This window comes from Oreochromis aureus, linkage group 1 (assembly GCF_013358895.1).
Source record: "Oreochromis aureus strain Israel breed Guangdong linkage group 1, ZZ_aureus, whole genome shotgun sequence".
In the NCBI taxonomy this organism is placed as follows: domain Eukaryota; kingdom Metazoa; phylum Chordata; class Actinopteri; order Cichliformes; family Cichlidae; genus Oreochromis; species Oreochromis aureus.
This window is the reverse complement of record NC_052942.1, coordinates 40,347,200-40,362,322: the sequence shown is the minus strand read 5'-3', so window position 1 is coordinate 40,362,322 and position 15,123 is coordinate 40,347,200. Positions and strand designations below refer to the sequence as shown.

The 15,123-nt window shown below is 44.3% G+C and overlaps 1 protein-coding gene across 3 annotated transcripts in view; it reads left to right on the top strand.

The window, feature by feature from the left end:
• Window positions 1–15,123, top strand: part of adamtsl3 (ADAMTS-like 3) — a 202,523-nt gene that overhangs the window by 115,093 nt on the left and 72,307 nt on the right. For all 3 annotated transcript variants that reach the window (XM_039614073.1, XM_039614066.1, XM_039614077.1), the window contains one exon: window positions 12,392–12,518. In XM_039614073.1, coding sequence (XP_039470007.1) covers window positions 12,392–12,518 — 127 coding nt within the window. The remainder of the gene's footprint in view (window positions 1–12,391; window positions 12,519–15,123) is intronic.

Here is a 15,123-nt window from a genome sequence, read left to right as displayed (position 1 = left end):
TCCACTGAAAACATGCATCACACAGCCTCCTGGTTCAGCCGTATGATGAGGGCAGCGATTTTCCCTGCCGTGCACACTGCTGTTGTTGTCCTGATGATGATTCATGCACATGAATATCAGTCAGCGTTAGGGCTCATCCAGTATGAAAGGTGGTTGGTTGGACGATGAGATGTCTCTGAGACAGGGCAGGAGATTGTTCAACATCATCTTGGAGAGCGAGAGGAATCCTGAGGAAGGGAGAAGATCACAAGTGCAGATCTGTAGGAACTACAGTGGGATGAAGCTAGCTTCAGAGAGTTGTTGAAGAAGAGCGATGGTGATCAGTGAGCAGCAGGACGGCTTCATGCTGAGAAAGTGGTTTCCAGATGTGATTGTTCTGAGAGGGCAGATGTTGGTCAGGTCTTTGTGGATCTGTGAGGAAGTCAGGAGTGGCAGAGAAGGATGTGAAGGTGGTGAAGGACATGTATGAGAAGGTGTGCGGTAGGAGCGACAGATGGGATGAAGGTGGTGGTGGGATTAGAGACCTCTCTCTTGTTTGCAGCGGTGATGGAAAGGCTGACAGACGAGGTCAGGCAGGAGGAGCAGGCGGACTATGACGTTTGCAGATGACCTTGTGATCTGTAGTGAGAGTAAGGAGCAGGTGGAGGAGAGGCTGGAGAGGTGGAGGTATGCTCTGGAGAGAAGAGGAGCAGCAAGACAGAATAGACGTGTGTGAATGAGAGGGAAACAGGTGGGAAGGTGAAGATTAGAGGTAGTGAAGGTGGATGCGGTTAAAAACCATCCACAGAGAGCACAGGCAGGGCGGAGCAGGTGGAGACGAGTGTCAGGAGTGATCTGTGACAGAAGGAGAGGAGCAGGCCTGAAAGGGAAGGTTTACAAGATGGTAGTGAGAGCTGCTGTGATGGTTTGGAGACAGTGGAGGTCGAGCTGAAGGTGTTCAGAGCTCCTCTGGTGAGCAGGATGAGGGTTTCCACATGTGCAGAGGCGGGAGGATGGAGGTATCGGACAAAGGAAGATGAAGATGGAGCTGCCAGGCAGGAAGAGGAGAGGAAGACCTCAGAGGAGGTTCGTGGATGTAGTAAAGGAGGACATCCAGAGGGTCGGTGTGACAGAGGAGGATGCTGGGACAGGAGGAGGTGGAGGCAGACGATTCGCTGTGGTTTATGCAGAGCTCCAGAGGGTTTATCAAAGTTTTTGTGCAGCTGTAAGCTCCACCGAACTGCTGACAAAATCCTTAAAGAGTAAGTTTCTCTTAATGAGACGAGCGGCTTCTCCCAACTTCACATTTTTGACTCAAACTAAATGTGTCGAGACAAAAACAAGAGAACAACACTGAAAGAAAAAGCGAGAGGAGCGCCGACAACGAGTAAAGACAAAAGTGGAAAATTGTGACAGGAGGAGCAAACAACAGAGGGAAAAGGGTTATTTCCTCTGGGCTGCTGCAACAACAGCCAGTATAACGAGCTATACCGCTCTCATCAAATCCAATAACACGCCCGCTTATACAAATCCAGCTGCGTGCATCACACTGCACCTGCGACCGCGCTGCTCTGTGGATGGAAAAGGCCGACGCATTCACAGACCGACACTTGAAATCACACATTATCCTTTAATGGTGTCTTTATACACAAGTCGTAAGAGGCTTTCTCCATCCCCAGCTGTCGTCCTGATATTTCAGCCTGTATTTACTCCGAGGAGAAGCTGTCCTCCTCCCTCTCTGCTCCGCTCGCCTCCATTCAGCAAACGCAAAGATACATAAACACTGTGAAGTGGCTTCAGGGTAACGGAGCAATTAGGACACGAAATGAAAATGTTCAGTGTTTATATGCAGTAGTTTAATATCAACAGAAGGTTTCAGTGTTTAGATCTGAGGCTGTTGTTTCCCGGCCGCTGTGCCAGAACCGCTCATAAACTTCAACGCAAGTTCCTTCTGATGTGACACAGTGTGTGTGTGTGTGTGTGTGTGTGTGTGTGTGTGTTTGTTCCCATCATTTAAACAAAGCCTTTTATATTTTCCTGAAATGACACATTTTGATTTTAAAGACTGAGAAAGTCTTAATGACGAGTGACGTGTGACCCTTAAACTGAGGATCTGCTGTTGGCCCGATTGAAACTTTTGTTCTCACTGTGAGAATCAGTTTAGGCAGAGATGACATCTGGATTAAAATGGAGTCTTCTAAAAGATTAAACACACGTTAAAGCATCAGAAAAACTTTTCATTTTCCAGGAAGCTTTGAAAACATGAACAAATCCAGTTAGACGTAGAACAGCAGATAAATAACTCTTTAACTCTCCTGTACAGAGATGGGATAGAGAGACAAAAACTCAAACTATGAGAGAAGACAAAACTAATTACATATAAACACACCGGGAGTTAGAGAGGTGAGTGCATCATGGGAATCCCCCAGCAGCCTGAGACTATAGCAGTGTAGCTAAGGGAGGATTCAGGGTCACCTGGTCCAGCCCTAACTATATGCTTTAGCAAAAAGGAAAGTTTGAAGCCTAATCTTGAAAGTAGAGATAGTGTCTGTCTCCTGAATCCAAACTGGAAGTTGGTTCCACAGAAGAGGGGCCTGAAAACTGAAGGCTCTGCCTCCCATTCTACTTTTAAATACTCTAGGAACAACAAGTAGGCCTGCAGTGTGAGAGCGAAGTGCTCTAATAGGGTGATATGGTACTACAAGGTCATTAAGATAAGATGGGGCCTGATTATTTAAGACCTTGTATGTGAGGAGCAGGATTTTGAATTCTGGATTTAACAGGAAGCCAATGAAGGGAAGCCAAAACAGGAGAAATCTGCTCTCTCTTTCTAGTCCCTGTCAGGACTCTTGCTGCAGCATTTGGGATTAACTGAAGGCTTTTCAGGGAGTTTTTAGGACATCCTGATAATAATGAATTACAGTAGTCCAGCCTGGAAGTAATAAATGCATGAACTAGTTTTTCAATCACAGACAGGAGGATTTGCATGTCTGTGCAGTTTAAGCACATCATTTCCAATTGTTTTGTTTCTGTTTTCAAGACTGTATTAAATGAGCAACCAACCAAATGATCAGTGACCAGCTGACCTGAGTTGGTTTCTTCTCCTATCAGCTGGTTTCAGAAATTCAGATGCGTCATTGATGGAGGAGGACTGTTGTTTCTGTGATGCAGCTTTACTCAGCATGTACGTCCAGTAGGTGAAGAAACAGCTGATTAAAGATAAGGCCATCAGCACGCTATAAAACCGGCTGCCATGGCGATAAAAATCAGCAGAGAGTTCATGCTCCAAGCAGCTGGATGTGAAATGACTCTGAAGCTGCAGTTTTTCAGAGACGCCGTGATGCTGATGTCCTGCAGCGACTAGCGCTTCAGATTCTGCGTTAGCAGAAAAGCACCACTCGTTTCTGATTAGGACTAATCAAATCAACAGTAATCCTCACACACGAGGACCCGCTCACGCCCGCACTGCAGCGTCGGCCTGAATGAATGAAATTAAATGCCAGTTTGCACTGATTATCGTGCCAACAGAAATTTGAGTTCTCTGATAACAGTTTGTCACCTGAAGAGAAGATGAAGTATTTGCACAACCCTGACGTTCCTTAGGTGCACTAATCTGACATTTTGTGGCACACACTGGAGATTAGACGCCTCTAATCCTCAGAATTACACCCCAGCTCAGTCACTGACAGCCTGATGCCTTCCTGGGATTTTCTCAGCTGCACACTCCAAAGCAGAACACCAATTCCCAGTTTCATAGTTTTACTGTGAGTTACGATGAATCTATCAGACGCTGAGTTAAACCACGTGGGTTTCCTAAAGCCGAAGGAGGTTCTAAGATTTGGTTTGTGAAATGAAAAAGGTCATCTCACAGCAGAAAACAGTGCTGTTGGAAGGATGTGACATGTGCCAATGATGTGTAATTTCCTTGATTGTTGAACTCAGTTCAGCTGAAAACAGCATCTCTGAAAAGCCCTTTGTCTATTTTCAGAGGTTTTCTCGTAAAGACACAATTTTATACCCTCATCATGTGTAATCACTGCTCTCCACACTTTCCCTTTCACCCTCTTACGTGTGTGATGTGTGCAGGGCTGACATTTCTGTACAAAACACAATCTTAACTCACTAAAGGCAAAACATCAAAGAGTATTTTCTGCTTGTATGGAGGACCAGAAATGCCAGAATTATGAGCCGAGACGTGAGCTGATGCACTAAATCCAGATGCCATTGAACGCATCCTACCATCCATCTGTCCTCTGACCTGTGCTGCTTTAATCCTGGACGTCTCTTTTATGCTGGTGCCTCAGTCGTCCAGCAGAGGCACCTGGTGTCTGTCAACCATTCACAGCTCAGTGCACACTTTACATGGCTGCTGCAATTTTATATTGAAACAGAAAAGGAGAGTAAAGGCAAAGGGAGCTGAATTTAATGCCATTTCCGTCACGGCCGGGATGGCCGATGTGTTTGAGGTGTGGACCCAAAAGCAGACACGGGAGAGAAAGCGAAGTGTAACCAAAGGTGAGGCGAGAAACTAAACTAAACCTAAACATGAACACCGTGACGTGGAACGTGAATCTGAACAACAGCATGAAAACTAACAGGACACGAGACAAACAGACGACACAACACTGAACAGAGGGAGACAGAGGACTTAAAGGGTAACGAGGGAAACACAGCAAAACTAAACACACTGAACATGGACACAAGACTTTCAAAATAAAACCGGAAACATGGAGAGACGTAAACTGAGACACACAAGCTTGACACGAGAGACAGAAGAGGGAAACCGAGGCACAGGGAACAGGAGAAGGAGGGAAGGAGACATGACAGACTGAGGAAACATACGTGGATACAGGTGACAGACAGGAGAACACGAGGACAGAGACAGGGGGACCCACATAGACAAGGACACAACACATGACAAACTTGAAAACAAGGAGACATGGATGATGACATAAACTAGAATAATAATGCTAGAACTGAACTTTATCTCAATAAGCAATCAAAATAATGTACCTTGTGGATTTTCTTTTCCTGCCTTTACTTCTGTTGTTTGATTAAAAATGTCTTCTGTGAATGTAGACACATGTGGTGTCTGCGTTAGGGTCCTATTTTGAAATATGTAATTTTGGTCTACAGCTACTTCCGTACGTACCCCGTTGTTTAGCTTGCAGGACGGTGTAATGTTCACATTACACGGCAGTCCAGCAGGAGAACGGCCGCAAGACAGAAAACAGATAAAAAATAGGAAGGTGCATTAAGTCAAGACTGAGTCTGTTAGAGGAGACGGAGTGGGTGTAATTATTTCATTTTATTCTTCATCTTCAGCCTAGATTTTTTTCCCCACAATAATTTTCATGTCTGCTTTTGGAGTTTTCCTGCTTCCACGGCTGTTACTGTGGAGGAGTCTTTGTGCTGCTTCCTCTTTCATCTTCTCTGCACTAAAACTCCTCTTTTATAAGCACTAAAACATATTCAGGGCACAGCTCGAAACACTGAAATCCCAAATGATCCAGCCTAACAACATCAACCTGAAAACTCGACAACATGGTCTGTGTGAGGAGCGAACATGTGGTTCAAGAATATGGAAATGCTTATATATGGACTCCTATATGTTGTATATTTTTAGCCTACTGATAGCAGCAAACTTAATATAAATCTTTGACTCCAGCGTGTATGTGGAAGGCTGAGACAGCAGGAACTGAAAAACACAGGTTAGATTTATCAATATTAGCATGGACATAGCCTCAGTGTCAGGAAATGTCCCTACTGGGAAGCTGTTCGGCCAGAATCCAGGTAGGAAAAGAAATGAGCTTGTTTCCTCCGGGCTGAAAAGTTCTCCTCTCCTCCACAAACTTCACCTGCCAGGATGTGAAAGGCCGTTTCCAAAGAGACAGCATTCACTCAGACTGCTTCAGGTACATCATTAAACTGAAAATAATAATGAGGCCAGACGCACTCAGTCACGCAGGTAGACGGGCAGTCATGGGAGGCGGATGATGGATGCGTGCTCTAATGGCAGCTGCTGCTAGACCCGGCGTGCTGAGAGGCCACCGGGCATGCCGGGTACTAACGGTGATGGAGGGAGTGTGGAGCAGTGAGCGGTGGCGCGGCTCTGAAGCGGGAAGTTTGTCAGTGACGGAATGAGGCCAGTCCCTGCTCTGCTGCATGTAGTTTATGTAGATTAATAATACACCACACGTATACACGGAGACCAGAAAACAAGTCGGATCCCAGGAAGCTGCAGTGCATCGTGGTGTCTGTCACTGTGTTTGTCTCCCCATCACACTTTGTCACCTCGATAATCCTCGGCTTACAGGGTCTCTGCGTTTGCTTTAAACAGGTGTTTGTGTTCAGCGTGAAAGTACCAGTTTATTCTGTATGCCCCATAACGACACATCCGCTTCCAGTTTCCACATTTCCTGCAGCTGGCAAAGTCACAACGACGTCCAAAAAGTCAGAACCATACAGAGCAGAGCAGCATAAATCAATTCAATATTTATTTTTATTTATTTATTTTAGCAAGTAAGAAACTTCATGGTGGACAGACAAAGCGTATGCCCCCACAGAGTTTACAGTAGGGATGGGTAACGTTTAGGTTTTATCCGATACCGGTGCCAAACCGGTACTTTTTAAACGGTGCCGGTGCTTAAACGGTGCTCAAACCGGTGCTTAAAGAATGGAGAACACAAACTTTGTCCAAAAACCTCTCATGTTTAACTGTTTTTTTTTGTAAAAAGATAACAATGTTAGCCTTTTCTGCAGCTATAGGGCATATATGGTATCACTCTTGGCTGGAAGCAGTGCTTAAACAATGGAAAAAACACAAACTTTGTCTCATGTTTGACTGTTTTCCACTTTTTCTTTGGTCATTTTAGCCTTTTTGGCCAGGGTGAAGGGAGTATCTGCCATCAAACAAGAAGACAGCCGCATGTAACTACGACAGTGTTTGCTAGTTCACCTTACATGCATTAATGTAATAATGTGGTTAGTGTGCTCAACATAAATTACACACGAACAACATGAAGCTACTCACGCAGAGGAGAACGGCTGCTGCTGCCATCATCATCCTCATCATTTCTGCTACGCTGACAGGGCTAGGGGCCAGGACTCTACTCTTCGGGTTTTTGGGGGATGTTGCTAACTCAGTGTCCGATAACAGGCACGACACCCGCAGTAGATGTGCACGGTGTGAAGCAGCAAGCTATCAAACACGGCGCATTTCTCGGCTTTTAAAAAAACACTATGCGTCGCCAGGTGTTTCATCAGATTTGAGGTGTTACCTCCTTTGACAGTATCACAGTATCAGCTTAAAGCACTTGTTGCAGGCTGCTGAGTTTGCATCTTTTGCTGTGAAGTACAGCCAGACTTTTGACCGCTTCGCCTTGGGCATTTTTAATCTGTAGCTCTGCTCTAAAAGAACGTATGTACCTGGCCCCGCCTACTACACTTGGAAATGTAAAATGATTGGCTAGAATCCAAAGTGTATGACATCTCAGGAAAAAAAAGCACCGAAATAAAGCACGGAAATGTGCGCTGCTTTTCGGTCTGGTTACTACTGTTTATGTCAGAACCACACCGGTAACCATCGCTAGTTTGCAGAGTGATGCTATGTACATAATTTACACCAAGCAGGTGTGACATTCTGACCGCTGATGAGAATAACACCGATTATCACTTCATTGCTGCACCTGTTAGTAGGCGTGCTATGTCAGGGAGGAAGTGAACATTTTGTCCTCAAAGCTGATATCACAGCAGTATCAACACCACGCCATCTTAACTCTGCAGGCCGGGTGTGTGTGTGTCGCAGTGTGATGGTTTGGGGGATGTTCTGCTGGGTCCTGCATCCATGTGGATGTGACTCTGACACGTCCCACCGACCTCAGGACTGGTGCAGGCCGTGTATTCCCTTTCATGAAAACAGTGCTCCCTGATGGCTGTGGTCTCTTCAGCAGGATAATGCACTAATCCACAGCATGTCTTTATCCTGTCTTCCTTCTCTCACCCCAACCGGTCGCAGCAGATGGCCCCGCCCCTCCCTGAGCCTGGTTCTGCCGGAGGTTTCTTCCTGTTAAAGGGAGTTTTCCTTCCCACTGTCGCCAAAGTGCTTGCTCATAGGGGTCATATGATTGTTGGGTTTTTCTCTGTATGTATTATTGTAGGGTCTACCTTACAATATAAAGCGCCTTGAGGCGACTGTTGTTGTGATTTGGTGCTGTTTGGATTTGGATACAGTTTACAAAGAAAAAAAGAAAAGGGAAACACAAAAACTGGTTACACTGAATACAGAACTTCTCATGTTGGTTAAAAAAAAGGAAAACGTGCAACGAAACTTTTCAGACTTTCCACTGAAGCCACTAAGTCATACTTACTTTGATATAATTCGGAAAGCAGATTTTAAACATCTGATATCTCAGTTTGTCAAGTGCTTTACAATCCCAGTTGATTCTGATCGAATTAAGAATACATGGGCTGAAGACCTCGGTGTCCCTCTGTCTGAGGACCAATGGTCAAATTGTTTGTCCAATATTCAGAAAGGCTCAATAAACGCTAGATATAAACTAATCCAGTTTAAAGTCATTCACAGATTACACTTTTCTAAACTTAAACTTAACCGGATCTATAATTCTGTATCCCCCTTATGTGACAGATGTAATATCGGTGAAGGTTCCCTTGCGCATCTATTTTGGCATTGCTCTGTCCTGAAAGCTTTTTGGAGCCAGATTTTTACGTGGTTTTCAAACCAATTTAAGAAAAAAGTACCACGTGATGGTACACTGGCTATACTTGGATCATTTGCATCAATCGAATCTTTTTCCTTTTCACAAAAACAGATAATTACAGTGGGGATGCTGGCTGCAAAGAAACTTATTCTTTTATCGTGGCGGTCTTCTTCGGCCCCGTGTTTTAAAAAGTGGCTTAATGAGATGGTGTCTGTGGCCAGATAAGATTTGATAGAAAGGGGAATCTGGCGAGTTTTTGTACGATTTGACAGCCATTTCTAGAATTTTAAAAAAATTAACTGATCATAATTTATGCCTCACACTCCGCGTGAATTTTCTTGTTTTATTTTACCCTTTAGTTAGTTAGTTAATATTCTTGTAATTTTTTTTCTTTCTTTCGTCTGTTTCTTTTTTCATGCTTATAAGTTCACAAAGGCTAAATGTAGTAATTGTCCTCAGTAGAATCTGTATAAGCATGCTGTGTTTAATTTAAAAACAAAAGATAAAATATTTAACAAAAAAAAGGAAAACAAACAAACCAATAAAAAAATTAACAAGAAACCACGACCCAGGGCGATTGATACCCACAAACCCTTTCCTTAGCCTCAATACCACTGAGCTTCACATTCCCATTAACACAGGCCTGCTGCTGACACGTTGGTGCAAATCTGTTACTCAGCAGGAACATCCTTAAATTGAAGGTTAGAGACGTTTGTCAGAAAAAGACGCCAGATTTTGCCAAATGTGCCCTTTTGGTTCTGGATGGAGCAGTTGATCTTTTCAAGACTGAGACACGACATGAGATCAGCAAGCCACTGAACATGGATGGGCGGGGCAGCGGCCTTCCACCTCATCAAAATGGCACGCCAGGAGGGAGCCAAAGGTCAGCACCCGACCTTTTGCCCTGCTGTATGAATAAAACTGAACTGAAACAGAAACGGTTCAGGAACAGTTTGAGGAGCACAACAACCAGTTTGAGGTGTTGACTTGGCCTCCAGAGTCCCAGGATATAATCCCCGCTCATAATGTTATGTGTGGACTGTGTAAAATACTTCTTGAAGTTAATTCATTGGAAACACCAAAAGCCCTTCAAGTATTCTAATTGAGAAATAGTGCTGAATGTGACGATTAAAAGAACTAAATCTGCCATTGTGACATTGCAGATTATAGAAAGGTGTTCCCAGCCATTAACAATCTTGACCAAGGCTGTATTTCTTTAAAAGTGGTTAAAAAGTGCTAGATGTAAGCAGTGGTTAGTGATACCGGCTCATGGCAGGAAGTTCCTGGGTTTGAATGCTCTTGCCAGTTGGGTCCTTTCTGTGTGGACCTTGCCTGCTCTGTGAGAGAGCGTTTGAACCACACATCAGCTGTCAGGACATTTATTCCACGTGCCAGAAGCTGTGCCAAGCCCCCTTTATGAATAACAGTAGAGCCAGAAGCAGACCAGGTTAGACCCAGATGATGATAGATCCATTTTCATGTCCGTGTAAGATCATTTTGACCACCTGAGCCTTTCTATAGCGTTTTCATTGGTCACTGCTGTCGTAAAAAAGAAGCATTTATAGTTTGCTGTGAGTCATTTTTCAGTCCTGCCTTCTGAATGCTTCATTATTCCTTTTTTAAAAATCCGCAGTTTGTTTTTGGAATCAGGGACGGTCTCGTTTATGTCCTGCAGCTTTTGAAACAAGTGCATCTCAGGAGGCTGTGGAAACGTTTCCTGCACACTCATCCTGAGGTCACACTTAATTTGTCTTGTTATTTAAAGCCAGGATACAAGGTCCCAGTGACCCACAAAGAAATGCAGAGATGAGACTGATTATACAGAATATGTTTTGATGTTTTCCAAGTTGAATTTTATCCTAGATAAAAGTATAGTAAAGGCCAGATGACAGTTTGATTAAATCACCTTCCATCAGGTAGTACAAGCTCATCTTGACAGAGTTTGAAGTCCCATCAAAATCTGACTGTTTCCTAGCAACCCAGTCTTATATTTGGAAATTACTCTGTTGTCAGATGCGTCCGTATGAACACACACAGTCTTCGGGCAAGGGTCAACATTTTTGGTAACAGAAGCTTTGGCTGGATATCTGATGATGGTTTAGCTTCTCGTGATCTCATGATTCACCAGGATCATGGAAGTCCTGGGCTACATAGAAATAGCAAACTGATTGCTTTCACACAGGCCTGCAGACGCCTCTGTCACTACAAGCAGCAACTGTGTATTCCCCGACTGGTTAGCAGGTTGATGGAGCTCGCTGGCTGTTGCTTGATGAAGGGTTCAAGGTTCAAGTTTAGTGACAGCAGCGGGAACAAAGCTGTTTTTATAACGCTTCATCCTGCATGTTGGAACTCCAAACCTCCGTCCAAAGGGAAGAAGCTGAATTTAACCCATAGAGGATGGAACCATTATTTAGAATTGATAAAGCCATCCGTCGTACCTGTTTAGAGTACAGAGGCCAAACAGGGCTGTGACTCACCTATCGGACGACCGGACCATCTCACCATCTGTTTCTGAGGTTTTCTCTGTGACAGAGGTCTGACAGAACCATGCCACCAAACAAACAGATAAAACAAAGTTAAAATTGTTCAGTCAATGTGGAAATGAACAAGTTTCCTGAGGCAGTAAAGGCGCCGGTGACCCTTTGTACAGACCAGTTCTCATCAAAATTCAGTTTCTCATTGATTATGGTCCCAAGATTTATAATAACTTTAAATCATTCACCTGTAAATTGTAAATTTAAATTGTTATTGATCCTTTTACCTTTAGTCTTAAAGTGTATGTTTATTTCTTACTCTAATTGTATTTATTGTCTTTTGCACTTGAACTGGAGCCTCGTCGTCTCGTCTCTCTATGTTCTGTACTGTATAGAGCGGAGATGACGTTAAAGTTTACTTTGACTTTGACTATATGATTGCACTTGCTCTGTATTCTAACCTGTAATTACAGTGACTCCGTGCCTACAATCATTCACAAAGAGGTTTACAATGCTACACCGAAAACCTCAGAGGGATTGGTTTGGTTGCAAGCAGCTCATTGTGGTCTGGAAAATGCTAATTTGCTAATTTGTCTGCAAACACAAAGCAGTGGTGAAAGAGTGAAAAGTGTGCCACAAACCAGAAAAACAAACGTTTGAAGGCTGCAACACTAAAGCACAATGTTTAAGGTTTACATTAATGTTCTTGTTTCCTGTTTAAGGAGCTAGCAGGCTAGCTTGCTTGCTTGCTAAGAATTGGGGGGGTCCAGATTTTGCCTTGACAAACTGCTTCACTGTTTGCTGTTTCTGATTATGCCGGCTGTCCATCCGTGGATGGGAACAATGACAGGAGCAGACGAGGCGCTCGTGTGAGCGTAAACATCTTGCAGAGTGTCCACACAGAAGTCAGTCAGCAGGCTGTTAGAGAGAGCTGAGGGAGCCGGGGGACGCCTCCGTTTTAATTATGTTGCGGTGCAGTCAGACATTGGCTGTGAAAAAATGACCAAATGTTCATTTAACGACTTTCAGAAGCACACAAACAGACTTTTTAGCCTCTGGCTCTAAACTGTCCATCGTTGGAAACTTTTGTGTGGCATGTAAATTATAATTAGACTGAGCGTCCTCGCTGTTGGTCGGGAACATAATCCAGCCTGACTTTGCCCTGCAGCTGTCTTTGTTTCAGCCTCGTCTCTGTCTTTGTGCTTGTTGCATGTGCAGGAGGTGGGCTGCGATCGGCAGCTGGCCAGCGGTGCCAGGGAGGATAACTGCGGCGTCTGCGGCGGCGACGGCTCCACGTGCCGCCTGGTGCGAGGACAGGCCCTACCCCACCTGACCCCCGAACAATGTAGGTATCAGACTGCCTTGAAAAAGAAAATCCACGTGTCCTGTCATGTTTCATGCTCTGCAAGCTAATCATTGCTCTTTAATACCAAGATACTCTTTGCACATATTTCTGAGTGTTTAGTCTGTGTTAAGTCTGTCACCTTCCTGCCTCCTGCAATTAGCTCAGTCTGAGCTTTCTGGGTCATTTTAGGCCTAATGTCTCCCTGCTGGTTCCAGAAATGTAGACAAAACGTGGTCTGTATCTGTGCCCGGGCTGCCTCCCAGTCAGGCTCGGTGGGAAATGCATTGTGGGTATCACCTGGCTTGACTTGACTGGTCAGTTGAGCCGTCCTGGCTTTGGCCTCCTCTTCTCTTTGCCTGCAGCCTCTATTTATTCATCAGGGCTGGACTATTAAAATGCCATCTGGCGTCAGCAGCCTACACTCTACCCAGCATGTTTTTATAAAATCAGCTTCTTCAAATCTGAAAGAACAGCAACAAAGAATAAACAATGGAGCATAACAGGAAGAGTCCAGCATAAAATGTGCGTCTGGAAATGAGTTTTAATCAATCTCATCTTAAAACAACAGAAGAGCATCGATCGTTGAGTCTGTCAGGAGAGATTAGCTGGAAAATGACTGACGAGCGCATCGGTATTCATTGCCGGCTGTGGATTTCGGGTATATTGCTAAACAAACAAACCAGCTGGCTTACCAATAAATACATAAATACTTAATGTTCACCTCTCAGCAATTTGCTTTGAGAGAAACGTGACGCTGGAGCAAACAGAGCTGTCTGCCAGGTAGTCCTCACTCCTGACTGAGCTCGGAGCTGCCAGCAGAACAAATAACAACTTTACAACACTGTAAATGTGAAAATGCACTTCAAATGTTTCCAGGGCTTCTCGGCATTTTCCCCAAGTTTTAACAGCTTAATGAAGTCGCTGCTGGCAGCAAACACACATACCAGAGTTATTGGCCCTGGGTCGTGTATGTATATCAAATGTTTCAGATGAAGTAGCGCTGGCGTGCCTCGCAGAGTGGAAATGAATATGGCTGGTATTAAAACTCACAGCCAGTGACCGTGTAAATATTTCTGTGGCTTTTAACGTGTGGAATGTATTTAGAGAAGGCCGAGGTGTGTCTGCGCTGCTGAGGTGGAATTTTATACAAATGTAAGAGTTCAGCAACTGTGGAATAAATGAGTTTGTTTGAGAAACGTAAGACGTAGAGACGAGGCTCATCGTGACCCGATTAGGGAGTCTGGACATTTAGGAAAATGTTTAAAATCTTCTTAGACGGGGAACGTTTGGAAATTAGATTCATAGCCATTACCTGCGTTTGGGCATCGAGACCTCGGGGTGTGTCTTTGTGGGACACCACAAAAAACAAAAATAAGCTGAATAAAACTTCAAACATTTAACTGAATCTAAATGTAATTACTTTAATTTCATCTTTAATGACACAAAAACCAATCACAGCTGACTGTTGTCGGTCAAAGTAAATGAAGCTGTTGCCACTTCTGATCATTTTAAAGCATTTGTTCTTATTTTTGGAACAAAGGATGAAAAATGTAGCCGCAGGTCTGCTCTCTTTGTTTCTGCACAGCTGCACGAAGCGTCCACGCGGCCTTTCTTCAGTCCCTTATTAAAGCCGCGAGGCCTCAAGGTGGGGGGGGGATTTCTTTGTAGAAACATCAGAAGCTTCGCCCGTACCAAACTCACTCCTGCCAAATTTAGAGTTCAATCAGTGGAAAAAATAAACAAGAAAATAAATGTGGTCGGACGTCCAGTTTAAGTGTTTCATTGGAGGTTTGATGTATCGCTGTACGGAGGTCCACCTAAAACTTTCTCTCTCGTTAAGCACAGAGTCCACAGCCAATACCGTCCTTTGCACAAAGATGCGGTATTGTTGGAGGACTCAGGTCAGGCACGTTGTCTGTGTCCTCGTCTGATCTTCGTCTAAAGATGTGTTCATGTTGTTTCAGTGCTAACCACAGAAAGCCTGTCGATCAGTGTGAGACGCCGTTAAGCTGCCCCGAGTTTATTCACAGTGGAGCACAAAAAACAAACTCTGAACTAAGAAAATGTCCTATTTTAAATTTGAAGGCAGCAACTCATCTCAGTTTCAATTCCATTCAAAAATAATGTTATTTTTGCGTTACTTTTATTTTATTTACATCTCTAGAAGTTGGACAGGTCCATGTCCTCCTCTTTAACCTTTAACCTTTAGCCTGTGATGGTCTGTGAGCTGAGCAGCTGCTGGACGTTGTCCCGTCCTGGTCTGATGGCGGTCTCCAGCTGCTCTGCTTCGTCCTGTTTCATGATGTCTGATTTCTGACCTCAGATCAGTTTCTTTGCTTCAGTCGATTTTAAAGGAGCTTCGGTCCGGAGGAGGCGGCGCTGCTTCAGGATCACGGTCGCATCTGTCTTCTTCTCTGCATGATGCAACTTTGACCTGCACATGTGGACGGCACGCTGAGCCCGCGCACTGATGTCACCACAGACTCGCGTCTGTCTGTAATGCAGCGCACAGATTGCAGCCAGCTTTCTGCTGATTGGTGAACCTCTGCCCATCTCATCTTCTGAGAAGCTCTTGTCAAACTCTGTCATGTTCCTGACCTGCTGC